The sequence below is a fragment of the Lissotriton helveticus genome, chromosome 1_2 (genome assembly GCF_964261635.1).
Source record: "Lissotriton helveticus chromosome 1_2, aLisHel1.1, whole genome shotgun sequence".
In the NCBI taxonomy this organism is placed as follows: domain Eukaryota; kingdom Metazoa; phylum Chordata; class Amphibia; order Caudata; family Salamandridae; genus Lissotriton; species Lissotriton helveticus.
In genome coordinates, this window is record NC_136058.1 from 112,310,812 (window position 1) to 112,332,354 (window position 21,543).

General features: G+C 44.5%; 1 protein-coding gene across 1 annotated transcript in view; it reads left to right on the forward strand.

The window, feature by feature from the left end:
- The window catches only part of LOC144802123 (uncharacterized protein C1orf87 homolog), a 103,857-nt gene extending 90,063 nt beyond the window's left edge, over positions 1 to 13,794 (forward strand). Inside the window, exons 3-4 of the mRNA XM_078671790.1 lie at positions 9,519 to 9,678; positions 13,493 to 13,794. Coding sequence (XP_078527916.1) covers positions 9,519 to 9,678; positions 13,493 to 13,653 — 321 coding nt within the window. The 3' untranslated portion in view covers positions 13,654 to 13,794. The remainder of the gene's footprint in view (positions 1 to 9,518; positions 9,679 to 13,492) is intronic.
- Positions 13,795 to 21,543: the final 7,749 nt, after the last annotated feature.

Genomic DNA, 21,543 nt, shown 5'->3' on the forward strand with positions numbered 1-21,543 from the left:
GGACAAATCCAGATGGTGGCATAAATGGAGGCCCAAATGATCGCTTAATTTCCACAATTGCTATCCCATTTGGCACTCAAATATATTAAAAGGGCAGGGGAGAGCAGAGCTGACACAACAGCAATGCATAGTCAACAGTCAAGTGTGCCAACAGCTAGGGCTTGCCAGGCTGTCACAAAAAGAGTAATGTGTGGTTGGGAATGTCACTATCAGAACACTAAGAATGTACAGCAGCCTCCCTTCCATTGTGAACACAGACACGGAGAGGCTCCAAGTCCCCCCTATGGATGCTTCTGTATTCTCGAGGCACATGGCTTTGCCAAATACTTGTCAAAGAAAATGGTGGTCAAAGGTGTAGTCATGGAAAGGGTCTGCAAACTCCTCTTTTGAATAAAAAGGTTCTTATTAGCCAGGATACAAAGTTATAACAGCTGCGTACATAATAGGCTGACACCAGGAGATAAATATATGGGGCCTCCTTTACAAGCCTATTGCGTCCCAAGTGCGTCACTTTTTTTGACGCAATGTTAGCGCAATGGGCTGTCCCATATTTTATAGCTTTTTATAGCCCTGTAAACATGGGCTCCTTTCACTCATCACTCTGCATGAAAGAGGTGTTCCTTGGGTGTTGCTGTGAGAGTTCCCATGCAAAAGTCATGGAACCTGACACATTCCCAGATTTACAATGTTGTGTAAAACTGCAGCACATATAGAAAGAGGAAAATGCCATCAATTATTGTTTTTGTACAGAAACTATCATCCCCACAACGCAGGCACCCATGCAACATGACGCAAGGGTGTCTGCTTTGGTGCACGGCTGCTGTTTGTGTGCTGGCGCAGGCGAAAAGGACAGGTATCTTGTACAGCCAATTCCTGCCCTTTTATTGTGACGCACAGCAGGAAGGCTTTTTGTGCTGTAGTGTATCACAATATAGTAAATGAGGCCCAAGCTATTTAATAGCAGTTAGCATAATACTATGTGTTATTCCATTGGCTGTGCTAAGGAAATACAAAACTAGAAGGTATAACTTTAATACATCTAGTTAATCCAAGGAAATCAAAGAGCGCATGTGCATTCACATTACTTATGCATCATTGCAGGAAATTGGGTTACTGATTGTGGGGGGTGAAACCCTAGTAAAGTAGAAACCATAATCCTTGTCAGGGTGAAATCACAAGCAAACCCTAAATTAACCTGTGCTCAACCCTCTGGTAGTTTGGCACAGAACAGTCAGGCTCAACTTAGAAGCAATATGTAAAGTATTTACACAGCACTTCAAACAATTATAAAGAGAAATACACACAAGAACGATCATCAAGCAACCTAAAAAAAAGTAGAGTATGATTTAATAAATAGTTTCAGACGAAAATGACAATAATCGAATCAGTTGAACTGCAGATATGCAATTTTAAATATTTAAGTGAAAATAGCACCAAAACGTGCAAAGCGCCAACTGTGGATATATGATTGCGGAAGACCGGGACAAAGTCACAAGTTCAGGCTGGCCACGATGGAGTGTGGGCCGGCTACAGACTCCAAGTTAGGCTCGCTGAACAAACCTTAAATACTTAAATACTGGTTGTGAACAGTTGCTGGGTCCTGCGTCGAGTATGCATTTTGCAGCCGAGACGATGAACGGTCCATATCAGAGATGCGCTGTGCAGAGTCAGTTCTGAGGAGCTGCTAGGCTGCAATGCGAGGTCCTGCATAGTCATCGAGGAGGCCTACGACGAGGGCATTTGAGGTGCATCGTCCTGCTTCAAGGATGCATTTTGCACTGGCTGTTTCCAAGGAAGCTGAAGGGCTTCCGTTAACGAGAGGCTTGCAATGTGAGGGCCTGCATTGGGTATGCGTTGCTGCATCCGAGGAGTCAATGGTCTTCAAGGCGATGAAAAGTCCTGGAGTTGGGAGAATCCTGCAGCAGACTAGCTGCATTGGTTTTCCTTGGGGCTGTGCCGCACATCAGGGGAGATGCGTTGGTTCTGCTGGGTCCACATTTGGGCTGGCAGAACACCTTCAGACCCACTTCCAAGGGTCAAAGAATGGGGTGGCACCATTCGGCTGGGTAGAATTCACAGATGGCAGAGTTGAGGTGCTGAGTTTAAGGTTGTTGGGAGCCTGCTTTGTCCCTGAGGCTTCTGATCAGCAGGCCAGCCAACTAGCCTTTGGAATTATTCTGGGGTCCTGGGTTCAGAGTTGCAGGTCCAGCTGTTCTCTCCCCGGCAAGAGGGCAGCACAGCAGGGCAGCAGTCCTTCAGAGCAGCATTCCAGCAGAGTGTAAGTCCTTTCAGCAGCACGACACTCCTTCTTTCTGGCACAGTCCACAGGTCCAGAAGTGTACTGAAGAGTTGGTGTCTGAGGTAAAATATTTATGTTTAAACAACAAGAGAGTGAGGGTATAGGAACACTCTTATACCCCAGTAAAGTATACTTCAACAACAAAAGAGTGAACTAGAGTGTGCTGTTAATTTTCTCCTAATGATGATTTTTCATAAGGACAAGCACACTAAATCATACCAAAAAAGAAAGGAAAGGCGGAGAAAGGTTAGTGAGGGGAAAAAAACTAAAACAAGTTAGTAAAAAGAACCCTCACTCACCGACCTGGTCGGTGACATGCTTCATCATGGGGTTCCCACCGGGTAGATAGAATGTCTGCCCGGTGTGCTTCAATGCCTGATGTTACAGCGGAGCTGGTTTCATATGTTTCTGAGAAGTGCAAAAAAAGGGGTAGTGATTGTGTACAGTTAAAAGAAAGCAGCCAATGTCTCGCAAAAACTTTATTCAGAGACTAGACTGTCCTCATTAAAAATGGTATCACGGACACCGAATGGTTATGATTCTGAACCATTAGTGTCCTTGTAAAATGGTCGACATGTTTCTGCTCTTTGTGGCTATGGTCAGCCGAGCTTTCTTCAGGACCAGTGTGCACCCCTGGTGGTATACCCGCGCTAAGGTGTACCCTAACCTCGGGGTGTGTGAAAAAGGTGTTATAAGACTCACGATTCTCAACGGACCGTTCTGGATTTTCCAGTGTCCAAAGAACCGTGTCTGAGCTTTTGTTTCCGCTCCCGTGGGCTCACGCCAGGGGATACATTTCTTCACGCCAAGTGAAGAGTTGCAACTCGGCGACTGCCCTCACGTAAACCTGAGTCCGGCTGTGTCCGTGGCCACGGACACAGCGTGGCCACGGACACAGCCGGACTTTGAAGTGACGAAGCTTCCAGAGGATTCCATCCCAAAGAGGTTCTTGGAATTTCTTGCCTCCCTGCCCTCGCCCCAGACTGGCTTGGGTCACAATAGATTAGTGTCAACCCCCTTTATGAGAGTGCTCCAGCGGGGCCTTTGTGATGTGCAAGTGTGGTAAGTGGCAGCTCCTCCCCCACGTTAACTCAGAGTGACCCATCCTGCCAACACCTAGCTTCCCTTTGTCTCAAAGTCTAGGAACAATACAGACAGACCAACTGACAACTACACCTAGTCATGTGACCCAGGCGACAGGCAGTAGGCACCAAATGGTGGGACAAAAAAATGCCATTGTTCTAAAAGTCATTCGCCTACTGTAAGGGGACGGGCCTAAGATGTCAGTAGGGCTAGGTCACTCAAAATACAAACACCACTCAAATTGCCAATATTGCCAATACTAGCAGTTATCACCATTAATTTTTTAATACATAAGTCATAGCAAAATAATTTCAATATTTGACATTGCAGTACACAGAAAACAAAATATGTGAACATATCAAATTGCAATCACAAACATGACAAAACATTACATACATTATAACATACAAATGGAACTGTTCTGAATTTGGCTGCCCAAGAGGGAATGTTATTTGATTGTGATCAAACATCTGACTTTACCATTAAAGAGGGTTTTTAATTGCAATTTTTTAGACACCAAATGCGACATGTCCACCTGTTCCCAATTGGAAGGTACAGCTTATTAAATGTAATATGGTATCGCTAATGTTATCTATGGGAGAGGTATGCATTGCAGTATTGGAAAACACATTTAGGAGTTTGTCACTACCAGGACATGTAAAACTAAAAGGTGCCTGTCCAAATTTTAAATACATTGCATCTTGCCCTCTAGGCTGTGTAGGACCTACCTTAAGGGTGTTGTCTATGTGGACAAGAAAGGTTTTGGCTTGGCATGAGGTTTATCTTACCGGCTCACAATGTCAGTTTAAACTGCACACCAGGGCAGCAATAGCAGGCCCGAGGCATGTTTAATGAGTAACTTAATTGGGGGGCACAATCAGTGCTGCAGGCCCACTAATAGCATTTAATGTACAGGCTCTGGGCAAAGGTGGTGCCACTTTTCTAGTGACTTACAGCTAAATAAATGTGTCAGTTGAGTATAAGCCAACTTTACCATGCTTAGGGGAAAGAGCACAAGCAATTTAGCACTGATTAGCAGTGGTAACATGCACAGAGCAGAAGAGGCTGGTGTCATGGCAGAGTGGTGGGACGGGTGGAGGGAGGCCGGATGACAACAAAAATATAAACAAAAAAACGAAAAAAAAGAACTTACCTGCTGCCCTCTGCATCGCTGCTCTTTGGCTCCTCTCTGGCACCAGTTCACTGCAGCACAGATACTCAGACTCCTGTGCGGCAGATCCAGACGCTGCTCTCATGCTCCTAGCGCCCTGTATTTACAATCCTAGAGAGACTGGGAGCCTGTGCCTGCTGTCTCTAACCCAGCAACACAGCTCAGGTTGGAGACATCTCGGTGTGCATGTTGCTATGGCCGTCCTAAGACGGCTGGCCAAACCGACATGCACACTGACAGCAGTGCGCACCACTCCTCCTGTAGCCTGTCACCGATTATGCCCAACCCCCTAGACTCGCCTGGGAAATAAAAATAAAATGATAATAAGTTTTAAAGTTGCTGAAGCCCTGTGGCAGAGGGCAGAGGGCTTGCGCGCTGAGCGCTGAAACTTGATTTTTACTTTTAACTTGCCTGACTCACTTCTGCTGATTGCTAGCAGCTTCACGCCTTGCCCGTCCCGCTGAGTAGGAGCGGCGAACGGTAAACTTCTATTTTAATTCACTCCCCCCTATCCCGCCCTCCTGACTCCTCCCATCACGGCGTCATAGCCTATATAGGCTCCGCCCACTTTTCCCTCGCGTGTAGTCTGAAGCCCTGTGGCAGAGGGCAGAGGGCTTGCGCGCTGAACGCTGAAACTTGATTTTTACTTTTAACTTGCCTGACTCACTTCTGCTGATTGCTAGCAGCTTCACGCCTTGCCCGTCCCGCTGAGTAGGAGCGGCGAACGGTAAACTTCTATTTTAATTCAATCCCCCCTATCCCGCCCTCCTGACTCCTCCCATCACCGCGTCATAGCCTACATAGACGTCCCTCATGTGTCAGCGCAGCGGACGAGCGCAGCGGGCGCGACGTAGGTGCGCCGGAGTTGCGCCAGAGTTAAGCCCGTCTGCGCCCGTCCGCGGCCGACCGGGGCTAGGGGCGCGTTACTCTGTCCCTCTCCTCACGTACACCCGTGCCTCTCTTGTGTTATGTCATAATCCTGCACTTCCCCCACCTGAGTCCGTCCCCAGGCTGGTTTCTTTAGGCTTGCTCACCACCCGCAACTCTTTTCCCGAAATTATCATGCCATGTCCTACTTCAAGGCCCTTGGTCGCGGAGCCCAGACCTGGCACCCACTTATCGGCAACACCCCCCCACCCTTCTCTCTCGGTGTCCTATCTTAATACACGGTCTCTGGTCAGCCATCAATTAGATATTTTTCATCTGCTGGAATCAGAGCAACCAGACATCTTATTCCTGACCGAGACCTGGTTAACAGATGATTCTGCTCCCGATATTTTGGCTGCCATCCCCCCCGGTTATTATATCCTACAAGCCAATCGTGTCTCCGGCAAAGCCGGAGGGGGGGTTGCCGCTGTCAAGAAGCACCGGCTTCGCTTTTCCATAGTGCCCACCACCAGCATCCCTTTGATAGACTGTCTGGTACTTAGATTGGAACTGTCAGGGTCTTCTCTTATCTGCGCTTTGATTTACCGTCCCCCTTTACCGATGCTCAACTTTCCTGTTCAGTTCGGTGACTTCATCTCTCAGTTCACCATCAACAATTCCAATATTTTGGTTTTGGGCGATTTTAATTACTGGCCATCGGACACCCACGAATCCCCTAGTTCACTGGCCTTCTCAGACCTCATGTTAGGTCTGAATTGCATACAGCATATCCATTCGCCCACGCACATAAAAGGGCACATTTTAGACCAGGTGTGGACATCCGGTTTGGATATATCCGCCCCCCTCGTCCTGCCATGCCTATGGTCAGATCAATTTTTAATCACATTCACACTGGGGATACCCAGGCCCACTATCAAGCCTCGAGAAACGAATTTCCTGGCCCGAAATTGGAATAGGTCAGATCTAAACGCTCTCAGCTCTATTCTTAGCTCCTCAGTCCCCTCTACTTCTGATCCACCTGTTTCTATTGATACCCAGTCATCAAACCTTACCCGTTGGCTCACTTCTGCTGCCGACGTAGTAGCTCCCCTAAAACTAGTCAGAGCCAGAGCGCTGCCATGACGCTCAAAGGTGGTTCACCGAGGACCTGAGAGCTCTCAAATTAGGCCTCCGCCAAGCGGAACGACGATGGCGCCGGGGGTACTCCCTTGAGAATAAGGAGGTATTTTCCTCTTCGCTCAAAAAATATAAAATAGCTATAGCCCTGGCCAAATCCACCTATTTTTCAAACAAAATTATGGACTCCACAAACAAGTCAAAGGACATATTCTCTATTGTAGAGGAATTATCTAACCCAGCTAGACTCACATTAGGGCACCTCCCCTCCCAACTCCTGTGTGATTCCTTGAACGAATTTTTCATAGAAAAAATAGCAAAAATTAAATTCAGTATCGCTGCCCAAACCCCGTTTGTCCACCCTCTGACTACTGAGCTTTCTAAATATTCTAACTCTCATACTCTTACCGCTATTCCCCCTATCTCGACAGCCATCTTCTCTTCGCTTTTGCATAACATTTCTTCTGGCTCTCCTCGTGATTGCTGCCCTCCCTCGGTCCTTCGAGCAGCCTTCACCTTCTGCCCTGAACCCCCCCTGGCCCTCATTAACAACTCTCTGGCCATCGGGGTAGTTCCGTGTTCCTTTAAACAGGCCGAGGTGGTTGCTATTTTAAAAAAACCATCGGCAGACCCTTCCATCTTGAGCAACTACCGCCCTATATCCCTCCTCCCCTTCCTCAGCAAAGTCCTGGAATCGCACGTCACTCAAACACTCAGTTCCTTTATCGAGGACTCGTGTGTTTTAGACTCTAAGCAGGCAGGGTTCAGACCTGCGCATTCCACGGAGGCTGTCATTCTCTCCGTGATGGACGAACTGCGTAGAGGGGCTGATGTTAACACCCGACAAGCCCTTGTCCTTCTGGATCTATCGGCCGCCTTCGACACGGTCGACCATGGGATCCTGGTCGACCGTGTCGGAGAGGCCGGCATCCGAGGGACTGCTCTCGACTGGGTCCAGTCTTTCCTGACGGAACGACAACAAGCTGTCAGGCTGTCTCAGTTTTCAGCCACTCAGGTTGAGCTGTCCTGTGGTGTCCCCCAGGGCTCCTCATTATCCCCTCTCCTCTTTAATTTGTATTTAGCCCCTTTACTCCGTGCCCTCCGCGGGTTGAGCATTACCGCGTTCAACTACGCGGACGATATTCAATTGATTTTCAATATTGACTCTTCTGAGGACTCCATCTTTACTTTCCAAAACACACTCTGCTTCATCAGCAACTGGATGAGCCTAAACCACCTAAAGCTCAACCCCGACAAGACTGAACTGATTCTTGTCGGGGGAGCCTCCAACCCTTGGCAGCCTTCCTTCTGGCCTGCCAGCCTTGGAAGCCCTCCGTCTCCAGTCAACTCTGCTAAAAGTTTGGGGGTCATTATCAGTAATGACCTCTCTATGACACCCCAGATCAGCGCAGTGGTGTCCGCCAGCCACTTTCAACTCAGGAAACTCCGGAAAATCTCCCGCCTACTTACCACCGAAGCGCTCACGCTAGCACTCCTGGCGTTAGTGATCAGTCGACTCGACTATGCTAACGCGCTGTACGTCGGCATCCCCGAGTACCAACTGAGAAGACTCCAGCTGATACAAAATCAAGCTGCCCGCCTGATCTACCACCAGCCAAAAGATCAGCATGTCCGCCCACTCTTAAAGAGTCTTCATTGGCTGCCGGTATCCGCCCGCTGAAAATTTAAGTTAGGCTGCACTGTCTTCAAGTCTCTTTCTGGTCTAGGGCCCTCCTTTATTTCTTCCCTCCTCCATTCTTATACCCCGTCTCGCAACTTACGTTCATCCCAAATGGCCCTGTTATCCGTTCCCAGGTTCAAGAGGAAAAAACACGGGGGCCTGAGGTTCTCTCTTCTGGCTCCATCCCTCTGGAACTCCCTTCCTCTCTCCCTTAGACTTGCACCTTCATACTCTGGCTTCAGATCACTCCTTAAAACCTTTCTTTTCACTGTCTCTTACCCTTAGATTCTGTTTCATATTCTTCTTCACTACGCTCCAGCACAGCGCCAAGAAACCTAATGGTGTTAGCCGCGCTTTACAAATCAATTTAACATAACATAACATAACATAACAGGGAGAGGTAACGCTCCTCCGCCATACTGGAGGAGCCACCACTGGCACAGAAATCTAAAAGCCAACAAAAATAGGTTCTGAAAACAGAAGGCAAAAGGTTTGGAGACTACCCTACAGAAAGGTCAAAGTCCAACAATAATGAACTGTTAACATGAATTAGGAAGAAACTGATTTTATTTATGTGTACTCTGCATGTAGGAGAGTATAATTGAGTTGTAGAGAATGAATAAAGATAACACAGTCCAAGACCTACAGGAAGGGGACGTTTACTAAGAAAAGTGGAGCTGACGTCTGGCACATCCTGAGCCCTTCATACAGGGGCGACTTCAAACACACATTCCAGAGCTGATGGAAGGGGAAGTGAGCTGTACCTTGTTTTGCAATGAGACAGAAGATACGGTTGGAAACTATTTTAGCTTCAATGTGTTCTTTATACCAATCTAAAATATGATACAATATTATACCCTTCTATGTAATACAATGATGGATAAACTATAATATGAAATAAATATAGCAGCCTGAAAAAGACTACAGTCACTTTACCTAAGATGACAAAAATGCTTGGAGCGGGGTGTTGATGGATTGACTAATAAGGCTGGCCCACATTAACCTCCTAGGGAGCATTGCTTAGGCAGAGGAAATGTAGAAGCCGTAAGTCTAATATGCAAGGTTTTTTCTGTTTCCTTTATGTTTTAAAGTTTTATGATATGACCTTCACTGATGCTGCTAAGCTAGTTCCATTATGCAGCTTTGTAATGGCCAGTCATTCAGGAATGTCGTTGTTTTTTCTAGCCTTTCCTGTATTGTTGTTCTTTAAACATTTTTTGCATGCATTACAAATTTACTATGATTACCAATTTTCCAAATTCAATGTATTTTTTATCTAGGATCTAAAGATGGATAATGCTAATGAGAAGACAAGTAGACCTTTAACTCAGCCCGTTCATCAAGTAGCAAACCTCAAAGATTCAAAGCGACATGAATCATGGATTGAGCGGTTTGGGAAACTTGAAAAGGCTCTTTGTCTGTGTGATACAAAAAATACCGGTACAGAAACACCTTTAAGATTGTAAATGGAGGTTTTTAAGACTAGCGTATATGTTGATTTTCACTGACTACACGATTTGAGCATGCGCTCAAAGTAAAGCGAACAATGCTGTTTGACAATATTTGGTGCAAAATTGCATTTTAAGGCAGGGAGCTGAAAAGGGCCAGATCCGGGGTCAATTTTGAAGACAACCAATGGCCAACTAAATGTGTTCCATTTAGAAACATTATAAACACATTTACCTTATCTGGATATTTTTAAATTTTTACATTGACCTGTCCCTCTTGGACCTTTGTTCGACAAACTCAATGTAAGATATTTTTAAGGCAAGCCTAATGCATAAAGTATTACAAAACTGAATTAGCTAATTTCAAGAGAAAGCAATTATTTAAGGCACACAGTTGTGCTCTAAAAACTTGTTTTATTGTGTTTTCGTAATTTCTGTGGTTACATTCTTTTTTATGTATTATTCTATTTATGATTGTATCTGCCACCCTTCAAACAAGGAGCCTTAGGCTTACTCCCACTTACATTTTTCGAAAAAATATAGGGCTAGAATGAGCGATTTTTTACAGTCTCTATTTTGAATGCTGTAATAGAGTGAATGGAAAGCATGCAGTACAGATTTGTTAGATGTGTAGGTGTGTGTAAATGGGTCTGTGTGCGCGTGTGTGTGTGTGCATGTGTGTATGTAAGACTTTACATATGAGGGGTGTTTGGAACATTCTGAGGTTGCTTCCATTGTCAAATAGCTAAAAATGTACTACCTTTCCGTGGGACATCGTTTTCACCCTAGTAAAGAAATCCTGAGAACCAAAGCTAAATGGCTCCTGGACAGAGCTAAAGAGGAAAATACTTGCCCTTTACCAGACCATTAGGCCCCTGTAGTGGATTTTCTTTAAGGGACAGAGATCACTTTTTAAAAGAGAAGCATGCTCTATGAGTAGTAGGACAGGTATAACCTGAAAGGGGAAGTGCGCACAGAGCAAGATGCCATACAGACATTAATCAGTACATGTGAGGAGGCTGATACATTTAATCATTCAGTTTTATTGTGACCCTTAAGAGCTTCTTTTTTATCTGTGGCTTCTATTCCTAGCCATGCTGTCTTCGTGGCCTTCAAAGTCGCATGGCTTTCCTTTTTAACCATCTCATAAGCCTCCATCCACTGGTGCCCAGTGCTGCAGCACAGCTCATTCAAGGTTTAAAGGTAATACATGAGTATGGGAGCCTGTGTTTACATGTGTAAACAATAGCAACCTATGTTGAACCATGACAGTGACAACAGAGCTTGTAGGAGGAAAGGATCCATGGAGAAGCAAGGTGACGTGTAGGACACAACAAAGCCTGGTGAGAGGACACGTTTCAGCTACAATGGTGAAGAAGGCTCAGTAATTAGTAAGTAGTAAGTGAAGCAAATGTGTTTAAGCAAAACAAAATTTTGACTTTTAATTCCAAAGCCAGGATATAATAAGACTCCAGCAACACCTATGAATGGACAAAAATGCTAAGAGTCAATTCCCCTCCTCCCCACCGAACCCCCTACAAAGCCTGGGAAAATCAAGCATCACAAACAATATTTGCCCAAGCAACCTGTACACTAGTATGTCAAACAGCAACATTGTTTCCATTAGCGACTTCTTGTTTCTCACTTGCAGCATAGCAGTGCTAACCAAACAAATTAATATAAACTGCTTTGACATTTATTAGTACTGCCTTAAAAAGTCACAACACACCACCTTAGAGGGGAAGGAACTCCTAAACAACAAAACACAAACTAAAGCTAATATCTCACATTTGTCAAGATAAAAAAACAATGGAGCCCACATAAATCAGAGACTGGAAAGACACTGGCGAAAAGAAAACATTGGTCCAGATCCAGCTAAATACAGGGTTCAAACAAGATCTAAACCACAGCCACCCATGGCTGATCATCGAAACCACAGATTATCATGGATTCTCAAAGGACATGAAAGTAGGAAATAAAAATAGGCAAAAGTCATGATGAAATTATATTCTGTGAATAAATACATCATCATCAGGTGTGGGAAAGAGAATGTTCCATAAACCTTGAAAAGTGCAACAAGCACTAAACTCAAGATAAGCCTTCACCTCTAGCACTTCACCAGTCTAAGAGCAAGAGTCTCAAAATGTCAAATAGACCTAACAGAACTTGTACACCTCTCACCTCTGCTCATTAAGAAACAGAACTTACAGAGGGAAGGTCTACCTAGCCACTGAGCTCCGAAACACATACTACAGAGTCAGTCTAACCTCTGTTTACTTTCACAATTGCCAAGCCCAATATAAATTCTGCCAATTACTGAAGCAGCCCACAAATGAATCTCTAAGCCATGTTTGATTTGTCGTGCACGATGGGTGCCCAATTTTGTCATAGTGCTAGGTTTCTGTCATTGAGGTAACGCACTTTTTCCTTATTAAATTTGGCTTGGCACCACAGCATTGCAAGTCTCCATTTTTCTCTTTCGGAGTAATGGTACAAGTTTGTTTATAGAGCATATAAAGTGGAGGCAAGAGACAGGGATATTTTAAGAGAAAATGGTAAGCCCTCTCTAGTCAAGTGCATGAACATATCCATAATTCTACCCTCTCCATCCACACCTTCATCGAGGACCATGAAGGGTGTCTTGTAGAAACTTTAATATGGAACATGGATATGTTTGCGAGAATATGTTAAAAGATTTTGTAACTCTAATCTATGCCAAGTGGTAAGCTTCATTTTGGGGTTTGATGATTCTGCGTAGGAAAAGACACCCAGTGGATTCCATGTAATGTAACAGGTGACTATGTAGGTTACCAGTGCACAATATTTCTTGTGGTACTGTGAACCCGTTTCTTCCCCTTCTGCCACAGCTTTCTCAGCTAAATCCCATGTAGGTGTAGAGAGGACACTTAACTACACTACCATAATGTCATCCGGGGGGAAATCACACAGTAAACTTGAGTGAGGGTGAGATCTCAATTTAATTATAGCACCTACACATGTTAACAACAGGTTTTGTTGTTTCATTTGTTATCGTTGGCAGTATCAACTCTGCTTCTTTGCTAGCTTGATTGTGGAGTCAGAGCACACTTCACTACTGGGGCATCCTTTGTCGATGGAAATCCTAAAAGGCAGCTATGTTGCCAGAAGTGTTGATAGTCTACTATGTTTGAGGACATATTCCATACCACTTCCCTGTAAATCAACCCCTATCTGAGGTGTCTATTTGAGGCCTTTTGTTGTCTGTACTTTCAGAGCCATTCCTTCGCTTCCAGGAGAGACCTGGTACTTATTGCAAAACTGAGAGGAGTAATATCTTGTGAATGGGTGACTTATGTATTTGAAATTTCCCTTAAATGCCTTTAATACATTGCTAGTATGTTGCAGTGCGACTTTAACTGGGTTTCTTTCATCTTAGCTTTCAAAAGTCCTTGAGGTGTGGTATTCTGTTGTGAGGTGTTGTTATGTGTTTGTGTATATGAAGGTAGACAAACGCCCAGCATCAAAGGAGTGGTAATTTCCTGGGCTCTCCATTTTGACCATTTTTATGGCATCCAGCTGTCATCATTCAGTCGGGATATCCAATAGTCAAAGATATCGCCTTGATGAGTTCTAGCATCAGATGATGTCTGGTGGAAGGAAGTATACATGTTGCCTTTATATTTTGATGTCTACCCATTTGGACATTACATAGTGCTAGAGCCTGGGTCACAAAGTAACACAAGATCTGTCAGAATTTCCTCATCTTATCATGTATGGGCGATAGAATTTAGAACAATTAATTCACCAATTGTTTCTTTTCACTTCAGGTCAAATAGAAAAGGAGCGAGCAAAGCGACTGATCCACAATTATAACCACATCTACAATCTGACATTGAGCCCCCTTAGGATTGACCAAGCACTTCAGAAATTTCATTGTGGAGACTCAGTGACACTAGAACCAGTATTCCAGTACCTGAAAGAGTTATAAGATGTACCTATCTTCCTTTGCATCTGAATATAAAGTGAAACTTGACAAGAATTTTGAGAAAGAGAAAATATTTGTGAAATAAATGTTAAAACGACAAAACATGTTAACATTTCCTCAGCAATACACAGGTGCCATGTTTTTCTCTTTATGAATACATTGATCAATAGTTTAAAAATGCTCATGAATATTTCCAGAATGGAGAATGGTTATTTTAATTTACAGTCATTTAAACGTTAAAACATTTCCGCCACTGCTGTGTTAATGCAATGAATTTCTCTACATGTAGTTAATTGTTAGTGAATAATTGATCATGTTTAATTGCTCATTAAAAAAAATGATTGCAAAAATGTATGCAGTGCACTTTTCTATCAAATGCCTTAGCAGAGGAAGGCACCCCTATAGTTTTGCTTTCTAATTGATGTGTAGGTCTTTTTAAAAACAAGCATTTGCCCGTCAATACTAGGTCTGGCTTTAATGTGCTGTACACTGCACTGTCACAGGCACACTGCTCACTCTGTACTCATTTAGCAGAGTCTTTACTTCTGATGTATTGGGAATAAGAGTGAGAACCAAAGAATGATGTTTCCTGCTTTTTTGTGAGGAAGCTTGTGAGAAAGCATGTGGTGGTTGAAGTTAGGATTAGGGCTGGACTGGGTACTTAAACAGCCCTGGTAAGAATGATATATTCAGCCCTCATGTGCAGATGTGCTAATGTGTGCTAGAATCAGAGCGGTTCTTTCAAGTTGCAGCCGGGATGGCATAAAGTGCACCATCACTCCTAAAGGCCAAACAAAGGGGGTCATTAGGATGGCGGGCGGACTTTGCCCGTCCGCCATCCTCGTGGTAATAGGGACCGGCCGCCGTAAGGGCGGGGGTTCCATCACCAGCATTAGGATGCGCCCGGCACAGTGGCGGGTGCATCCCGCATTCCTACCATTGTGGCGGGAGGTGCACTCAGCACCGCCCGCCACAATGGCAGGAAAGCATGCTCGGTGCCTGCCATGCTGTGCATGGAACTGCTGGGGGGTACCATAGGTACCCCCCATGTGCACCCCCACCCCCGAGTCTCTGGGGGCCCGCAACAGGCCCCCGCAGGGATTCTCCACATGCCTTTGAAAAATGCCCATCATAATATGGCTGGCGGTGTCTGATAGACACCGCCACCATATTATTCCTTTTCCGCCCCCGGCCGCAAGGCGACCGGGGCGGAAAAGCGGCGGACGGTCTTTCCGTCCGCCGAGGTCCACCCCGCCATACTAATATGGCGGGGGGGAAACGAGTGTGGATGTCGGGCGGATTGCCTCCGCCAGGCCGGCGGTTGCTACCGCCAGCCTGGCGGAGGCAATCCGCCCGACATCGTAATGGGCCCCCAAGTGTTAAAACCTGCCTCTTGGGGCTCCAGGCTACCTGGAGATTGCCGGCTTTCCTGGTTGGCCAGTCTGGCCATGGCCGGGAAATCCAGGAGAAGTGTCTTGTGCATCTTGCATAGGGTGCTAAGCAAGATTAGTTTATTAATTGGGAACTCGTGGAGGAAGTTCCACTGGAATTTAACAGAAACAAGCAGAGGTGAATTAAGTAACAGACAAGGTAGCTGCATTTCACAAATCTGACAGATAAGCTATTTAGTCAAGCCAGAAAACACAGAATTCCTCTGATTCAAAAGGGATTAAATGGCTTCCTGATCACCAACATCCTCCATTCATGACAGTGGCAAAGAAAAATCTTCCTTATCCTACTCAAAAGTGAGTGATGTAAGAACAAACTTGGTAGAAAGTAAGGTCAGAGTTGATAATAACTCAAATATGTGGGCAATGAACTAGCCACTGGTGAAATGAATGTTTAAGTCTAAGGATGATTCCCTTGATTTTATCTATTTAACTTCGAAGGGTTTTTGATAATCAAACAGGAGAATGAATCTAGAAATACTGAAGTTAAAGCGGAAAATCAGTGCTACCTCTTTGTTGTATCATAATTGAATATTAACAGTGTAGTTCAAAAGGTACAGTCAAAAAAATAAATTATACCAACTAAAGGAGTTAAATACATATTAAAGAACTCAATAAAGTGGACAATAACTCTTAATATATCAATGTTCAGTGTTTATACTTTTAAAAAGAAAGAGTACTTTAATTCATACACAACTAAATACTTCACATAAAATCACATTCTTATACAATGAAAAGGAACCCTATCCATCAACAAGTGAACTAGAAATATATGTCAGATCTCTTAAGTACTTATTGTGAGTTTGGTGGTCCTCCTGTCAGCCTGCTACCACCGTGCTAACAGGTGGGCCGCCAAGCCCATGGTGCGCCTTCCCACTGGATTATGAGTGCCTCACAGCAGAGGGCTGTTAGGCTCATAGGAGAGCCTAACATGCAGCTCACCGTAGTGACAGCAACTGCAGCACGTTCCTGCACAGTGGGGCATGCATGCCCACTATGCAGGAACAGGGGTGCGATTACAGGGGGAACAACATGTACTCCCCCCGCATGCACCCTAGGCCCATATCCGGCAGGGGGCCCTATTAGGATCTCCTTAGTTGCCTCTGTGGCACCATTTTCATGGCGGGCTCACCGCCATGAAAAGGGCAGTGAAAAGGCAACTCCTAATATGCTCAGTGTGCCGGCAGCAGCACCGCCAGCATATTCTGGCCAGTTGCAGACTGCAGGCCCAGTGGTATCCTTGATCCCGGCGGAGCCAGCGGTCTCATGGCGTTCCAACCGCCACACTCAGAATACAGTGGGTGGACCCACAGTATGGCAGTAGTCAGACTGCCACCACGAGTACGGCGCTGTACTTGTAATAAAACCCTTAGTGTTAAACAATCTATAGGCCCTTCCTAAAGTGTAGGGGGCATTTTCTCTTTGGCGTGCTGGAGGCTCCATACCTCTGCCTTTGAAACTGGGGATGAAGTAACCCTTTCAGCACTTGAATCTCAGTGTAATGAGGCAAAGCAGTCAGAGTCTGATTCAGAGAGTGTAAGGGAGTTAGGCAATCACAACTTCTTTAAAAAGGAAAGGTACTGTAAAGAACGCACACCCCATCTTATAATTACACACAAAATTACAAATGTTTACAAGACTTTAGGTGGAATTGCAAATTGAAACTCCCCCTAAATGTCCCTCAAATATTTGTTGGGAGCAAATCAAATACCCATAGAAATATCATGAGGGCACCTAACCTGGTACATCAAGTTGGTAAACAGTCTTTACCACGCAGTCTTTACCAAGCAGCCTTTAACAAGCATGCCTTTACAACGGAGATGCCTTTGCCATGCATGGGAAGTATATAAGGTAGTTGTGTGTGTGGGGTTTATGTATAAAGTGGTAAGGCTACATTTAGGGTTTAGGGGTGGCTCATGGTAAAGGGAGGTATGGCTAATTTTAGGAGAGTAGGGACAAAGGAAGGTAAGAAATACATTTTAAAAAGGGTCTGATTGTGAGGGTCCCTCCTCCAAAAGAAAGAAAATATTTAAATGAAATATTAAATTTAGGAGTTAAGGGTAGGTAGTATGAAAGAGATGTATGGTAATTTTAGAGTTATGGGGTGGGAGTAGTAAACAAATGATAAGCATCATAAAAAAGGAAGTTTGGGGGTTCCAATAATAAGAATAAGAAATAAATTAAAATAATTGTGCTTGTGAGATATATATATATATATATTGTTGTGCATAGAAAGTTTTGGGGTGATCGTCAAGTGCGTTCTGAGGTTCTGTGATTTTGCGTGCTTTTAATGTGCACGACTTTCTTTTCTAAACATGGGTTTTTGCCATGCGTCGTGACTGCCATCTACGTAGGCCTCAGAAGTTAGTCTGCGAGCAAAGCAGTCTGACCTTTTGTGGGTCATGTGTACATTAACTAAGGTTTCCTTTGTGCGCTGGAGTTAATTTCAGAAGCTGGCCTTTCACCTGGAATTGACTCTGCCAAGCCAATTTCCCTGCAAGATCGTTATCCACTTTCCCAATCACCATTCAAGACATTTGTTAACTTTTAAGTTTCTTTACGTTTCTGTTATCTTGCACATTATCTGAAACTACTTTTCTTTACTGTTTCTTCATTTCATGGGTTACGCTTTCAATTAAGGGTTTGTCCGGGCCATCCAGATTATTATTTAGATATGCCTAAATATTAACTTGTGGGTTGGGACACTGTAAAATGAGCTTTACTATATGATGCTGTGTGATGTCATGTATTTTCTATTGGTTGAATTTTGGTGCAGGGGCTTGCATTTTAAATGTACTATTTGTGTATAAATAGGGATGTCTCACCTTAGTAAAATTGAGCAGTTTCTTGAGTTGTACACCGTGTTGTATTACTGGGATTTCTGCTACTAGCTGCAGCTAATAAATTTGATCTCTGACGCCACCTAGAAGTATTCCGTGTCTCTGTATACCAAGGCAAGGGAACCCAGAGGACTTTGGCCGTGTCCCTGGCGCCGCTGGGTACTTGAAATCCCAGTTCTTCAGTTGGCGCGGCCAACGTGGGACGACTTCAGTGGTACCGGTCCAAGCCCGAAGATTGCGAGGAGCCACGTGAGGAAACTCTGGAGGAGGGCCCCCACTTCATCGACCCCTGCATGTCGACGTGGACCGAAGGTCTTTTCTGCTATGCTTCCCGCTTTCCAACGGCTACGAAGGACTGCTGCCCTGACTGTCGCCTTGTCTTGGACCCTCCGATTGATGTTTGTAAAGCGAGACGATAGACGGTCTTCTGGTGGCGTGACAGAGATTTGGTTAAGTATAAGTGGGTCGCTCCCACGACTTTGTTTGGTTCCTTGGTTTTGATTTGGTTGCTGCAGTACCCAAAGCCGAAAGGCTTGTATATTTACGAGTGTATCATTTTTTGATTCCCTTTGAAGTTTGAAACCAGACTAGTGAGCAAGATGCCTGGTCTTGGTAAATTTGGTAATTGGTTTGTTTGTGGTAGTAACAGGGATTCCCGATTGGAGGATTCATGTCCGATACCTCCGGTTGGAACTCCGACTTATGAGCTCTATTCTAAACACGGAGTGGGTCCCATTACTTATATTGAAGTATGGGTCCACTACACTAAAAAGGATGGTGTTTTGCAATGGCCCCCACATGGTAGTTTTGAAACAGAGATTTTAGACAATCTAGAAGTTAAGGTATTTAAGAAGAAAGCCCGGCCGGCAATGTTTGACTCTTTCCGCCTTTGGCGTAAGGAAGCCAAACAGAGAGAAATTAAACAAGTAAAGAGAGATAGGAAAGATAAGAATATGTCAGTACTACAAGCTGCTAGACAGTTTAAGGAAGATGGAGAAGAGCGTGCGAGTGAAGTTTTAGATAGACAGCGTTGTATGGCCATAGATAAATGTTATCCGGCCTTGTCGTCTTCTCCTCCAAAAGTGATTGAAGACCTTGAAAAAGATCCTTTGATCTCTCATTTACTGAGATTGCCACCTCCCTATGTGCAGGGTGCTACTGCGCCTCTATTACCCCCGGTTGTTCCACCATTTGTTGTTCAACCTCCTGCTGTTGTTCAGCCACCCGGTGCTCCACAGATGGTTTTGCCTCCTCCTGCGCAACCCAGTCTAGGGTCGCCACCCTTGCTACCAGCTTTGCCGCAAACTCCTTTGCCTTCTGCTTCTGCATCTTCGATTTCTACTGTTCTTGTCCCTACACCTTCTTTGCCTCAAAATACTTCTTCTCCTGTTCTTATGTCTGATTCTTCTCCTGTTCGAAAACGAATGACAGAAACGGTTTCTAATTTGTTGTCACCATTGTTTGGGTCACTGAATATGACCCCTGTTTCGGAGCGTAAGCAGAGTCGTAGTCAGCTTCCTGGTTCTGAGGAACGGGCTGTGTTGGATTTGTTGGCTCGTAAATGGATTATAAATGCCTCAAGGTATAGTTTGCCAGCGGTTATGGATGTTTTCTTTCAGTGGGAGCTGCCTAAGCAAAGGTATGTTTTTAATGTGATGTGTATGTTTTTGCGTCAGGAATGGGAAGATAATGATTTGGGTTTGATCCCGCAGGAACTACTTGATGTTCAGTCGGATTTTGCTAAAGGGATGATAGTAGAATCTGATATTACAGATGCCGTAGAGACGATACTGGCTTTTAGATCTAGCCTTCCGCCTCAGACATTGTACGAACCTGATTCTTCTGTTAGAAGAAAAGCGAGACAGTATCCAATGAGAGAAGTTCCCCCAATTTGGAAGGAAGGGGACCCAAACGCTAATCCAGTTATTCTGCCGCATTTTCAGCGAATATGGGTACATGTCCATTGGAAGAGAGCAGCGGTCTTGGCTCTTAAGCAGACCTTACCTGACCCTCGTAAGAATCCTGCTGGTTATTACAAGGAGTTGTCCCAGACAGTTGAAGCGTGTATTATGAATTTAGCTGACATTGATATGTTGATGGGTAATGTAGTCCCCCAACCTTTGTGGGCGAAGATTCGTCATGAGAATCATGCTGCTGAATTAGGTGATACTGTAGTGTAGTTCCTATATTCCCAATAGGCTCTGCACATTGGAATAATATCTTCAATAGTATAGACGTAGGACAGAGGTTAACTAGGTCTTCTACTGACGATATTAGACTTAAGTTTGGTGTGCCAGCTAGCTCAGAGTTCACTAGAAACTTTCTCGAATAGGCGAGGAGGATTTTAACCTCCCTGAATAGACAAGAAGGGATTTAGTTTCTGACAACCATAGAACATGACAACTTTGCTCTCCCTGATCAAGAGTGTATCTCTAGAGTCGTGTGAAAACAAAAGACATCTATTTTACTCAGTCAATACGTGCATACTTAGTTTCACCAGATTGCAGAGAAAAGGAGAGACGGGCGTTTTCAATAAAAGGTGTTATTTATTGATCAGTCTCTTTTCTCATACAAGAGAAATGAATCGCTACAATTGCAATACTTATAGTTAAGTAAAGTGCATACAGTAAAAGCAGGATCATGAAATAATACTGTAAAAGCATTGATATGGTTTCTTAGCCATATGATACTTTAAAATGGATAAAAGATATACATACATATATACATTGACTAATCGTACTCAACTGGTGCTTCTAACTACGCCTACCCCGGTGTAGCTGACCTAAGCCTAATACATGGGAGGGAGTAAGTAAGTAGCAGTTTAAGTTAAGTTTGTTTTGCCAAGAATCTGACTCAAGATTTCTCTATAAGGGTTTAGTCAGTTCAGTACCTGGGATTTAGAAGGCTGGAGGTCTGGTATCTCTTTCTCAGGACTCGGTATCCCAGTCACCCGCGAAGGTGGGCTGGAAAAGCTGGAGGCTGGATTTCTCGGCAAGAGAAAAGACAGCGTCTTCCTCAGCGCGTCAAAAGGGGAGGGGCAGCGTCCGTGGGCTCTCGCATCAGCTGGGCTCTCCGGCAAGTAGTCACTGCTCCAGGTTCATCACCACCGTGTCTCTGCTTAGGACAGCGTTGGTATATTTATACCTGAGAGGTGCTGGGTTTGTCGTAAGGATGGACATAAGACGTCAATAAGGATGTCACTAAGAACTGAGCGTTCTTGCAGTGCTTTACAGGAGTTCTTGGACTAAATCAAAACATGGCAGGCGGGGATTTCCCAGGTTGCTCGAGGCTTGGATTTGTTTAAGAACTCGGTGTGCTTTCTAGGGGGCTGGAGGAATAGTGCTTGCTTAATGTGACAGCATGCGCTATGACTAATTTATGAAACGGGTTTCTGTGCCGTTGTATGGATATTAGTGATTTATAACTGGGCAAGGGTCAGAAATAGGAGTATCGATACAGGTCCCTAGATAAACACACTACACCCACTCCACGAATTCATGTCCATATTTACTAACCTAAGCAATAGTAAACATGTCCATATTTACTAAACTAAGCAATAGTAAACATAACTAATAGTGCATGTGTATACCGAACCACCCCAAAAT